Genomic DNA, 13,044 nt, shown 5'->3' on the forward strand with positions numbered 1-13,044 from the left:
TCCAAACTGTATACGGATGTTTAGCTCCTCTGCTCTCCTGTCCTGCTCTGATGAGAGCGAAGAAGCTTGAAAACAGTTGGATAAGTGACATCCAGAACATGAAGTTTTGCATGTACAATTTATCACAAGGAAAGAATGAGGAAGGGTTAGAACTTCAGCCAGTTTATTTTGCTGCCTGCCTCACCATTGTAGAGATTCCCCCCTCATTTGCTATTGTGTCACCTGTAAGAGGAAACCTTCCTAATGAAAACAGATAGAGGCAGTGGAATGGATAAAGCAGTTTACTGAAAAAAAAAAAAGTGGGCAGGGATGACTTTTAGGAGAATGTCTAATGCTCCTATGCCTGTAACCACCTCCTAGCTCCTAGCTCCTGGTTGCTTGTTGCCACTGCACCTATCCTAGTCTTCTTGTCAGCTGAGGGCTAATGAGCCTGGCCACACACCCTTTAGCCTTGGGATTGGTTAGTGGTGCTTTATTTAATCATCACAAGCCCAGTTTGTAATAGTTCACTTTAGTCCTGTCTGCATAAGCCATTATCTTGCCTTGTATATCCTGATCATGCATCCTAGTTCTGTCTTGAATCCTGTACCTGTCTCTTCCTGAATCTTGTGCCGTCTTATATCTTTTGACCTGTACTTGTCTTGTAATCAGTTCCTGTCTTATATTTTGTATCCAGATCCTGTTTGCTATCTTTATTTCTGTTTATATCTTTTGTTTTGTCACCAGTCAGTACTACTTCTTTGTTCTCGGGGTCATCTACGACATTTATAGCCAGCGTGTAAGGTTTAAGTCCTGGGGGCATCCAAGTGCTGGTAGGCACATTAGCCTTAAGGGAAAGGCAGCTGGTAGAGGTGAAGCAACTTGCTTCTGTACACTCTGACTAAAGTGTCTGCATCTGATCCTGACACCGACGCCATTCAGTATACAAAGATTTTATTTATTGTCAGCCCACAATAGGAAATTAAGGAAATCAGTCCTTGATTGGTCCTGGTAGATTCAATAAAATTCCAATAAATTAAGGTCCCTTCATTCTTTTGTTTCTTTTGCTCAACTGTAAGATTTATTGTGAAGGTGTAAAGACATGCACAGATGAAGATGCCTCGACATGTTTCTCATGTTTTTTATGCCCATGCAGTCTGTGTAAAATACGTCAAGGTTTCTTATTTGTTGGCTTTTCTTCTGTGCATAGCTGTATATATTCACAAACAAATCTTATGGTTGAGCAAGACAAACAAGAGAATAAAGAGGTTTCATTTATTGGGATTTTGAGGCATTTTTCTGTACTTACAGGGTCTTTAAAGGGATTAAACATGGGAAAATGCGCATGTGTTGCACAGATGCAATACATATGTATTATGTTTTAATTGTTCCTTGGCACATGCTTTATATGGCCTCTACATACAAACCTACTTTTATGTCAACAGTTTTAATACTGACTGATGTTCTTTTGCAATCCCCTTTCACCAGGTCATGTGTGGACACAATAAAACAGATGTGATGGAGCTGGTTCTTTTGGGGTTTAAGAATCTACACCATCTGAAAGGCTGGATTTTTTCCCTGTTTTTAATACTTTATATTACCACCCTTATAGGGAATATCTTGATTATAAGCTTAATTGCTTCAAACAAAAAACTTAGCTCACCCATGTATTACTTTCTGTGCAACTTATCTTTGTGTGAGATCATTTTCACCACTATAATTATGCCAAACATGCTTTATGTTGTCTGGGGCGATGGTGGGTCCATGTCCTTCTACGGCTGCATTACTCAGTTCTACTTGGGAACATCAGTGGGAAGTGTTGAATGTCTTCTTCTCACAGTAATGGCCTATGACCGATATTTGGCTATTTGTCACCCCTTAAGGTATTCTTGCCTCATGAACATCAAGACACAGAATCTTCTGGCACTGGGGTCCTGGCTTTCTGGTTTCATGGCGATGGTCATATTGACCGTCTCCATTTGCAAATTACAGTTCTGTGGGTTCAACACCATCGACCATTTGTTTTGTGACCTGGCTCCAATATTACAGTTGTCCTCTACAGATACTTATTTAGTGGAAATGGAATCTTTGCTGCTCACCATTGCTTTTAGCCTGTTCCCATTTATGTTGATACTTTTGAGCTACATCACCATAGTTTTTACCTTGGTGAGAATTTCTTCCAGGCCTGGCAGACAGAAATCTTTCTCCACCTGTAGTTCACATCTAGCGTCTGTTTGTACATATTTTGGGACAATCTTCATTATTTATTTGGTACCCCCTCAAAAGCATTCCATCAAATTAAACAAGATTGTGTCTCTGCTCTACACTATTGGAACTCCTCTGTTAAATCCAATCATCTACTGTCTGAGGAACCAAGAGATGAAGTCTTGTATCAAAGCTTATTTTATACCAAATCACATGATTAAAATGTGGAATTGAAGCTAAACTCTAGGCATATATAAAAACTAGGGATGTTCAGATGTACCAAGTACCATACTCGGTCCAAGTACAAGTACAAGTACAGATACTTTTCCAACTCCAAGACTAGACTAGAGAAAAATTCAAATGTTAGGAGGCAGCTGTTATTTTTAAGGAGCACATGGAACTCCCGGGATTTGTACATCTCTGTTTTAATGTATGATATATTTTTTTGTAAATATAAATGAAGGGGATGCACCGATACCATTTTTTCAAGTACAAGTACTGATACATTTTTGTTTATTGTCATGTGACAGTTTTTCTAAAACAATAAAGACTAATGATTTTAATACAGTGGTGGAGCCCCTGAGCTATGCCCCAGCTGCAACCGCTGCAACCCTGGTAGTTCCCATGAAAATGCCAAGTATCCGCACTGGTATCTGAACATCACTAATAAAAACATTAAGTCATTGAGTTTTATATTCAGTAAGACATGTATTTTCTTTAAATGGACGGTTACTAGTTTACAGTTATATCAGCCTCCACTTCCAGCAGCAAGTGGACTGGAAGAAGAAGCCAACTGGGTGTTATTTATTTAATTATTGGTATTTATATACCATATTTGCCGGCATATAAGGCGACTGGGCGTATAAGACGACCCCCTATTTTTTCAGTTAAAACATAGGTTTTGGGCTATCCTCGTCGTATAAGACTACCCCCCTTCCGAGGCAGCACTAGCGGCAGAGTAGACTACTTGGAGTTAAGGAGGTAATGCTGGAAGTAGTTACACCCACGAGGGTATGTTAGTAAGTAATGTTAAACGATAATACACTGTCCCTTTAAGGTAATTCAGCACAAGTTGTAGCAATACAGTTTAAGATGTCAGTACTTGCGGTTAGGAAGTGCTGCTGGCTGATTGCTGGCAGATGCGTCCTTCAGGCAAGGTTACAACGAGGGATGTGCAGATTGACGAGTAGTCCTGTTTAGGAGGACTAGAAGGTTCAGAATGGCAGGTGAGCGGTGAGGGTCCACTTGCTTAATGTTCTACCATGTTAGAAACGCAGAGCAAATGTAACCTCCTCCGTCTTATGGAGGAGGAAGATGTGTGGGGGGAGTAGCCGTGAGCGGCGGCCGACACTGAACCCTTTCAGGGACGGCATGCCACTGAATGCGCTGGACATGCTGCTGCAGCAATCTCGGAAAGGCAAGTCTATCGCGCTGAGCCAATCACGGAAAGCGATGTACGCGGTATACAGTATGTAGCTTCGGCTTCATACAGTGTACCCCACTGAGCCAATCACGCCGAGCGATGTATTCTATTAATGAATACAAAGCCTGCTCGGATTGGCAGAGGTTGTGTACATCGCTCGCCGTGATTGGCTCAGCGCTGTATACTGTATGTAGCCAAAGCTACCGTACATACAGTATTACCGCACATCCAGCGGGCTGACAGATTAGGGACGTTTTGTATACCCGGCGTATAAGATGACCCCCGATTTTCGGGGGATGTTTTTAAGTATAAAATGTCGTCTTATACGCCGGCAAACACGGTAGCATTGACATTTGTTACGCAGTGCTTTGCATAGTTGAACTTTCACATCAGTCCCTGCCCTCAAGGAGCATACATGCTAAGCTCCATATCTCACATGCATACATACAGGGCCAAATTAGACAGGAGCCAAATAACCAACATGTCTTTGGAGTAAACCAGAGTACCCAAAAGGAAACCCACACAAGCACAGGGAGAACACACAAAATCCTTGCAGATGGTGACCTGGCCAGGATTTGAACCAGGGACCCCCCAGTGCTGTAAGGCAGAAGTGCTAACCACTAGGTACCCTAGTTTCTGCTTGCACATTTGCAGACAGTGAAGATGCCGACAGCAGAGAGCAGAAACATTACCTCATCATTACGCTGTTTAATCTTCACTGTCCCGTCAGTAGGTGATTTGACCTAATGTTTCTGACCAAAATGTGCTGCTATAGTTGAAGGGAAGCATCAAGCTGGGCTGTCTGGTAGGGATGCCTGATACACATAGATGGCTAAACAGAAGTTAATAATTCAAACAGTTCATGTATGTTAACAGTGTTTTTATTTGCAGGCCTAGAACTCAGCTCTAATGTCATTTAAAATTTGACTATGTTGTATGATTTTAAAATGAGGGTAATGCTAGGCACATTTTAATGCCTAGATTTGTATTATTCACAGGCTATCCAACTGCATTTTCTTCCACAATTTGTATTGCAAAATGGTTATTGTGACGGACCCCCGTACTCAGGATGAGTATGTCTGCCGCTGTCTTCTTCCTTGCTGAGGAGATATTGCAACCTGAAGATCCTTAGCTCCCAGTTTCCCCAGTCACTAGCCAAGGCTTGAGAGTAGGTGAAACAAACTCTGCTTTATTGAGCAACTGCACAAACTTTTATACAGCAAGTGATGAAATCAGAATATAATCCCATCACATCCACCATCCCCTCCCAGACAATCGGTCTGCTCAACACCACAGGGTTTCCACTGGTAATGAACTCCAGACAGCCATAGCATGAGCCTGGCCAGAATGTCATTGTTCTGAGCTCCCTCAGAGTACAATGGGAGATAACGAGGGATGGTGTTGATAGTCTTTCCATAACCAGCACACAGCATAACGCACTCAAACATAACTCAACACCAATACACATTTAACTTATAAACTGATCACCATGTCGTCACAGTTATATTGATGTATGTGAAAATGGGCTTAGTGCCTCGAATATGCTGCAACTAATGGTATGAAGTACAACTTTTCCCCATATCGAATGACTTTATTAAATGATTGACATAGTCAATAAAAGTATTGCCCTATTGGGGCTTGAATGTCACAGTGTGGTGCTTTCATTTTAAATTTAAAGTGTTGTTAAAGGTTCGGGGGTTTTTTATGATCAAAACTTGGAGGCCCACCTTTACATGAATATATGTTCTTCTTCAAAAAGGTTTCTCTGCCTCATTCTCTAGTGGGACCATCACAGTGCTCTCCCCTTGCCCCCTGCATGGGTACCTCCATCAGCTAAGCGGCTGGTATGGAGGCACCCATACGTGTGTGTTCCCGGCCATTCCGGCAGTGGCTATGTGCATTCATAGCTCTGCGGTAGGCAACACCCCTCCTCTCCACCCAACAGCTTGATTGATGGCAGAAGGAGCCTATTGCTTCTTTGCCATCAGTATCCTCTCTCACAACCAGGAAGAACGGGGAACTGAGGATTGCTTCAAACCAGCAGCAGTGACGAGCGCCGGTCACAGGTAAGTGTGGGGGGATGGGGGAGAGACAAATGTACTTTGTGGTTTTTACCCTAATGAAGAGAATGCATTAAGGTAAAACATAACACCCTGCCATTAATGCTACTTTAAATATCATTATGTTGCTGCAGCCTTTTAGATTCTAAGAGGACTCAGCTTCTAAATAGCCAATAGGAAATCTCCACATCACCCAGGCAGTGATGTGGACACACAAAGAAGGACCTTCCTCTTTTGCAGTGAAAAACATGGGAGACTGTGGACCTGGAGCATCACATGACCATCTTTTATGCAAAAAGTTTGGATTGACATAAACTTTAGAAGTTTGTATTGTTTGTTAAACATTGGTGATATAATCATTATACTACTAAAAGTGTTGTTTTTTAATGTCCCCACAACTATTGTGAACATATTGTTACCAGTTTTAATAAACACCATGTGCTGGAAATTTAATAATCAAATATTCTTATCTTACTTATTTATCATACACTAATATGTAGCCGTAGCACAGATATAGCTCAGTAAAGGCACACACTATCAGAGGGGAGCTCATAGCCAAAAGAGGCAAGCACATCAGTATGGTTTCCAGAAGAGAAGGGGTTGCTAGAATAAGCTAACCTTCTTTACATTATTATTATTATACAGGATTTATAGAGCGCCAACAGTTTGCACAGCACTTTAGAATATGAGAAAGACATTACAATACAATTCAAGACAAGATGGTAAGGAGGGCACTGTCCCTGAGGGCTTAAAAAATCTAAAAAGGAGGGGCAAGTGGTACATGAGGAGGTAGCTGTATGGGCATGAATTGTTTGAGAAATTGATATTTCAGTGGTTAGGTTGGATAGGCTTCCCTGAAGAGATGAGTCTTAAGGGATCGCCTAAAGGTGGTCAGAGTAGGAGATAGACGGACAGGTTGGGGTAAAGAGTTCCACAGAATGGGGGAGAGTCTAGTGAAGTCCTGGAGGCGAGCATGGGAGGAGTTGACAAGGGAGCTAGAGAGCAAGAGGTCTTGGGAGGAGCGTAGGGGACGGTTAGGGTGATATTTAGAGACAAGGTTGGAGATATAGCCGGGGGCAGAGTTGTGGATGGCTTTGTAAGTGTTTGTTAATATTTTGAATTTTATCCTTTGGGCGATTGGAAGCCAGTGCAGTACATTAGAGAGCAGGGGATGGCAGAATAAGTTTACCTTCTTTACATTAGATTGTTCAGATTAGCTCAAAAATTCTCTATTACACCCAGTGGTGTGCCTAAACCTTACCACCTGCGGCAGGTGGCCGATTGGGAAGGGGAGCGGTTATGGTGAGGCACCCAGGAGCAGGGTAGAGGAGACAGCGCCACCAGACAGGAGAGTGACAATGCCCTCTGCAGGCTCGGCATCGCCTTGTCTGGTTCCTAGCAACCTGGCACAACCTGCCAGCATCTGCCCAGCTCCTGGCAACCAGTGTTGGCAAGAGTACCTTAGACAAAAACTAGACGACAACGAGCACTTAATCCTTGCAGTATGGGGATAGCCCCACTACAAAGGTCAAGTACATTTATTTAAGGGAAAATTAAATAGCCTGGCCTATCCAAACAGTTAGCAAGACACACATTTGATATCAGGTACTGAATGAATGTTCTAAAATCCATTTACTCACTCCTGAATGAGACCAGGTGTGCAGATGCAGCGTGACCGCACTGTACTGCTAAGTACCAACCAACAGGTGGCAGAGGCTTATTTTTTCACACATTAAAATCAATGGCAAGTTAAAAGCAGATTGAAGAAGCGGGTCAAAAACAGGTCAGATGGAGGCATGAATTGTCTCAAATTCAGGTGAAATACAGTAGACTTAAATGCCTTTTAAACCCAAAATTTTTTTGCCCATCTACACAACCCATAAAAAGTTTGGTTGTTTCACCTTTTGCTTATTTCAGTTTTGAACTTGTTTAAAAACGTTTTAAATTCCCAAATAGTCTATTATATTAATTTTCGTAATAGGCTCCCTATGGATTTTCTTAGCTCAGTCACCGTTCACATTCCCCTTAGGTTTCTTCTATTAAAAAATGTGGATGATGCATGAATATAAATCCAGATGACTCCTAGTTCTCCGTAAGAAATATCATGTATTTTACTTAGATGTATAAATACAATAATACTGTATATATGTGTCACATAGAGATGTACATTTGTGCTGTATCCATCTAGAGTTTATCAGTTTAGGTTTAACTTATTTAAATTTTTTAAGATCATAATACGCTTACACGCGCATTTCATTAGTCCACAACCCCTTCTGAAAATATTAGCTGACTGGTCATCATGCTTTTTAATGAGCCGGTGAATTTTAAATTTCCTGCATACCTGTTCTAGGTCAGTGACTTACTAAATGCATTTTCTCACAGGCATACCAAATTCAAGAGGCAATAGTTATTAAAGTAAATAGGGGATGTTCAGATACCAAGTACCGTGTTTCCCTGAAAATAAGACACTGTCTTATATTTTTTTTGGCTCAAAATAACACACTAGGTCTTATTTTCGGGGTAGGTCTTTTTTTCTTTTCTTTTAATGTACAACAATCCGCACTTATTCATGTAGAAAAGTCTACATGTATTCATGTACAAAAATGTGGTGATCAGGGCAATCAGGGGTGCCGTACCTTTCCAAGAGCAATTTGCTAACCAATCGCTAGCCAGAATGAGCTAAGCGCGATTTCACTATTGATTCCTCACAGGCGGAGCGCATTCGGTATCACTCCGCCTGTAACAGGAGCCGGCGCTATAGAGAAAGCATCGGTTTACTCGGCTCAGCTCCCTCCGGTGCCGCCTCGCTTCCTCTAGCGCTGGCTTCCTTCCCAATGCTGATTCTCTCCTGCGCCTCTTCAAGTTCCCCCTTATGCCACCACCGGCCCTGGGAATGGTCACAACTAGGTCATACAGGTATTTTCGGGGTAGGTCGTATATATTAGCACTTCCCAAAAATAGAACTAGGTCTAATTTTCGGGGTAGGTCTTATTTTCATGGGAAACAGGGTACTATACTATACTGTACTGGAAACTAAACTGTTTTGAATAGACAGCTGGAAAGAGAGTGATCATTATATTTTATATATGTGTTAAAAATCAATGGTTTAGGATGAACAGTTGAAATAAACGGCTGTATACTTAACTGCATTTTCCTGTCCTCTCCCCAAAGATGAAGAATTAATCTGATAATTTATGTAAGGAAGAAGCGGTCAAAAGTGATTGCCTACATTATAAAATGCAATGCTGTTATAAAATATATGCCAAAGTAAATCTAAACGTGAATATGGCAAGAAAGAGTAATTTATTGGCTTATTGAAACAAAAGATTGTTAATAGAAATTAACGCAAGTTTCTTGTACTGTCCTTGTAAAAGCAGTAAGACTTTTTAATGGGGATGTTCAGATACCAAGTACTGTACTCGGTACAAGTACATGTATATGTACAGATACTTTTCCAGCTGCAGGACTAGACTGAAGAAAAAATCAGAAGTTAGGGAGCATCTGTCATTTTTAAGGATCATACAGAGTTCCTTGGATTTGTACGTCTCTGTTTTAATGTATTATATAAAAAAAAAAAAAATAATTATATATATATACTTCAGCTCTGACCCATTTATATTGCACTATATATATATAAAAATATATATAAGGGATGCGCCAATACTATTTTTTCGAGTACAAGTACTGATACTTGCCCAAGTCCTCACAGTAACGAGTACTGATACATTTTTGTTTAGTGTCATGTGACATTTTTTCTAAAACAATACAGACTAATGATTTCAGGACAGTGGTGGAGCGTCAGAGTCAGGTCCCAGCTGCCACCACTGCAACCCCGGTAGTTCTAGTGAAAATGCCAAGTATCGGCACTGGTATCTGAACATCCTTAAAAGTAAATACATTTCAACATTTATTTTGAATTTAATTTTTTAATTATTTTTACACATGTAAAGAATGAGGCGTAAAACTATACATTAGAAAATTGTTATGTGCGTTTACTACCGTATGTTGTTAATGGAGTTGATATTGTCAATCAACTTCAAATATGAACAACCAAAACCAAACAATCAATGAAGAACATCAGCAGTACAGAAACGGCTGTTGTCAGCAAGGACATAGGAACAGTAATGTTCTTCTCAAGTTCAAATTTAAAGGCTCATGCAAAATGTATATAAAATGTATACCCTGTATGTAGTTTTCTGGCCACAACTGGTCCTTCTTAGAGGTATTCGTAGTTCATTAATAGATGTTGCCAGTCACTGTAACTAATAGTTTTTCTAAACCTGGAAACACCCAACAGATAATGTATCCTGGCAATCCTGCCAAGAATTCTAGAATTTGTTTTAGATATTTTGATAAAAAGTGTCTGGCAGAATAAAAATACAAGTAGAAGATAAAGAAACACAGAGCCCTTATGGTGAGTACTATTTCTATATTTTTCACATTCTTTACAATGCTTTTTAAAACTTTCTAGAACTAATATTTGTTATACTCTGAAATCTAGGGTTAAAGGAGAACTATGGGGTCAGGGCTTTTCCTCATAGTTCTCCTTAGGGTAACGGGAGGACACAAACTAGCGTCCTCCCGTCACCCTAAGCTCAGTATACCGCGAGCTACAGCTCGCGGTATACTGAGACGCCGCAGCCGGAGCGGATCCCGACATTGATGTCGAGATCCGCCCAGCTCCGTAAGTGACAGCTGGCTCTGCCTATCTAGAGGCAGAGCCAGCTGTACCCGCCCCCTCCCCTGTCCGTTCCGCCAGTCAGCGCTGGCGGATCGGAGGGGGGAATCCAGCCCCTCCCCTGTCACGGCAGAGAGCCGTGACAGGATCGAGAGGTGAGCGAACGCCGGTATATGTTCCCTCACCTCCCGATCTACTGAGCCGACCTGTGACAGTCTCATTGTCGCAGGTCGGCTAGAACTATGAGGTGAGTGAGAAGCACTCCCCTCATAGTTCTCCTTTAAAGGATTTATATATTTTTCTAATTTGTATAACACTGACCTATTTCACAGTGCCAAAAGAAAGGCCATTTGACCACATGCAAAGATAAGATGCAAGTTTCCAAAAAGGAAAAAGCTTTTTTTTTATGGGACTTTAAAGGTGTCACAACCACGTTGCGGTAAAATACAATTTTGTCACTTTTATATGTCACAGTATTATTAAAAAACAATTTCTCCTAAGGGTGAAGTGAGAACACAAACTAGAGTTCTTCCGTGACCCAAAGCTCAGTATATAGCGAGCTATAGCTTGCGGTATACTGAGACACCGCAGCCGGGACGGATCCCGACAATACTGTCTGGATCCACCCAGCTGCAGGATTGACAGCTGGCTCTGCCTATCCAGAGGCAGAGCCAGCTGTGCTCGCCCACTCCCCCATCCGTTTCACCAGTCAGCGCTGGAGGATCAGACAGGGGAGGGGCAGGGGAATCCCTGCAGGGAGCCGTGAGTGACAGTCATGGCTCTCTGCAGGGATAGATCGAGAAGTGAGCGAGCGACAGTTTGTGTTCGCTCACTTCCCAATCTGCTGAGCCGACCTGTGACAGTTTCATTGTCACAGGTCGGCTCAGATTATGAGGCTGAGTGAAAATCACTCGCCTCATAATTCTCTTTTAATAGTTAAGGTTCTTGAATGTATTTTTAAGATTTAACTCCTGAGTTTAGTGTCACTTCAATTTATTGTGAGGAGGAGAAGAGATAAAAGTTGATTCTAACTCTACTAAAAGATGACTTATGTTTTTGGAAAACAAAATGACAATTTGCTCAACATTGCATAAATTTGTATGTCTCTTTAATACTTGAATGATGCCAATTCATCAAATGTTTCTGTAATTATTAACAAAAGTCCATTAATAGTTTCTAAATCTGTGCTGCACATACTGATAGTTGCTCTGTTTTCCACCAGAACACATGTGGACAGAACAAGACGGCGGTGATGGAGGTGTTTCTCCTGGGGTTTGGTGATCTCCGAACCATGAGGCCTTTCATTTTTCTTTTGTTCCTTATCCTTTATCTAACCACAGTAACAGGTAACATGGTAATAATAGTCTTGATAGCTGCCAGCCCAAGACTCCATTCTCCCATGTACTTTTTTATCTGCAACCTATCTGCCTGCGAAATGTTTTTTACCACCGTAATCATGCCAAACCTGCTGTACATCTTATGGTGGAATGGTGGTCACATGACATTCTATGGCTGTATCACTCAGCTCTATGTGGGATCTGCGACAGGTAGCGCAGAATGTCTCCTGTTAACAGTTATGGCGTATGACAGACACTTGGCCATTTGCAACCCTTTAAGGTACTCCTCCATCATGAACATCAACACTAGGAACCATCTTGTTGTTTGGGCTTGGATGACTGGATACATAATTTTGGTGACATCAACAATTATAATCTGCAACTTACAGTTTTGTGGTTTGAACATTATTGATCATCTGTTTTGCGATCTAGCCCCAATTCTTCAGTTGTCTTCTTCAGATACGTCAGTGGTGGAGATGGAAGTTTTTTTAATTCTCATCATTCTTAGCGTCTTCCCATTCGTCTTGATTATTTTGAGCTACGGCTCCATATTTTACACCATCCTGAGAATTTCCTCCAAAACAGGAAGACAGAAAACGTTTTCTACATGCAGTTCACATTTAGCCTCCGTCTGTATGTACTTCGGGACAATCTTCATCATTTATTTGGTTCCTTCTCAGCAAAACTTTATTAAGATAAACAAGATGCTTTCCCTTCTGTACACTGTTGTGACCCCTCTTCTAAATCCAGTTATTTATAGTCTAAGGAATAAGGAAATGGTGGAATGTTTTAAGTATTCTTTAGCGCTCATTAATATACACTGAGTGGCCAGATTATTATGTCCACCTGACGTGTGTAGGCAAATTAGCTATAATTTGGCGCTGAAGTTGATAGAGGGCCAGACCATTATAAATAGGGAAGCGGGTTGGTTACCACGACAGTAGAAGTGATTTTTTCTGAAGATACGGGGAAACAACGCGATGTAACAGCCTTTGAATGTGGGATGATTGTTGGCGCTCTGAGCCATTGTCATGGTACCCTGCACAGACGTTCTCACACCACATGCAGGTACCCACGCAGGATGACCAAATTAATATGCCCACACAGAATAGGGTTATATGCACAGTTTATTGGTTCCACATCAACAAAACTACAAACCCAACAAAGAGGGGTAACAGGCCTGCAGATGTACAGCAGGCCTCGGGATACAAGAAGAGTGGTCAGGTACAAGCCGAGTCGTTAACAGGAGGGCAGCGCGGTACAGGAACAGGATTGATGAAGAGTGGTCAGGTGCAAGCCGGGTCGTCAACAGGAGGGCAGCGCGGTACAGGAACAGGATTCAACGGAGAGTGGTCGGGTAAC

The 13,044-nt window shown here is 41.6% G+C and overlaps 2 protein-coding genes across 2 annotated transcripts; both read left to right on the top strand.

The window, feature by feature from the left end:
• Positions 1 to 1,710: 1,710 nt before the first annotated feature.
• LOC108789706 (olfactory receptor 10A7-like) lies at positions 1,711 to 2,418 on the top strand. Its single transcript, XM_018559787.1, has one exon. It carries the CDS (start codon positions 1,711 to 1,713, stop codon positions 2,416 to 2,418), a length of 708 nt encoding a protein of 235 aa, XP_018415289.1.
• A 1,080-nt stretch (positions 2,419 to 3,498) lies between these two features.
• On the top strand, positions 3,499 to 12,506 carry LOC108789707 (olfactory receptor 10AG1-like). The gene is made up of 7 exons (XM_018559788.1): positions 3,499 to 3,652; positions 4,262 to 4,336; positions 5,367 to 5,521; positions 5,615 to 5,673; positions 6,910 to 6,969; positions 7,067 to 7,169; positions 11,568 to 12,506. The coding sequence occupies exons 1-7, from the start codon at positions 3,499 to 3,501 to the stop codon at positions 12,504 to 12,506; spliced, it is 1,545 nt and encodes a 514-aa protein (XP_018415290.1).
• Positions 12,507 to 13,044: the final 538 nt, after the last annotated feature.

The sequence above is a fragment of the Nanorana parkeri genome, unplaced genomic scaffold, assembly GCF_000935625.1.
Source record: "Nanorana parkeri isolate BGI_ZX_2015 unplaced genomic scaffold, ASM93562v1 scaffold416, whole genome shotgun sequence".
NCBI lineage: Eukaryota > Metazoa > Chordata > Amphibia > Anura > Dicroglossidae > Nanorana > Nanorana parkeri.

Excerpts from the sequence above, each read along its gene's own strand:
- LOC108789707 (XM_018559788.1), top strand. The coding sequence starts at position 3,499 with ATGTGTGGGGGGAGTAGCCGTGAGCGGCGGCCGACACTGAACCCTTTC. Across the intron at positions 4,337-5,366 it reads TAATCTTCACTGTCCCGTCA|GTTTCTCTGCCTCATTCTCT; the intron begins GTAGGTGATTTG and ends TTCTTCAAAAAG. Across the intron at positions 5,674-6,909 it reads GTGACGAGCGCCGGTCACAG|TGGTGTGCCTAAACCTTACC; the intron begins GTAAGTGTGGGG and ends TATTACACCCAG.
- LOC108789706 (XM_018559787.1), top strand. The coding sequence starts at position 1,711 with ATGCTTTATGTTGTCTGGGGCGATGGTGGGTCCATGTCCTTCTACGGC.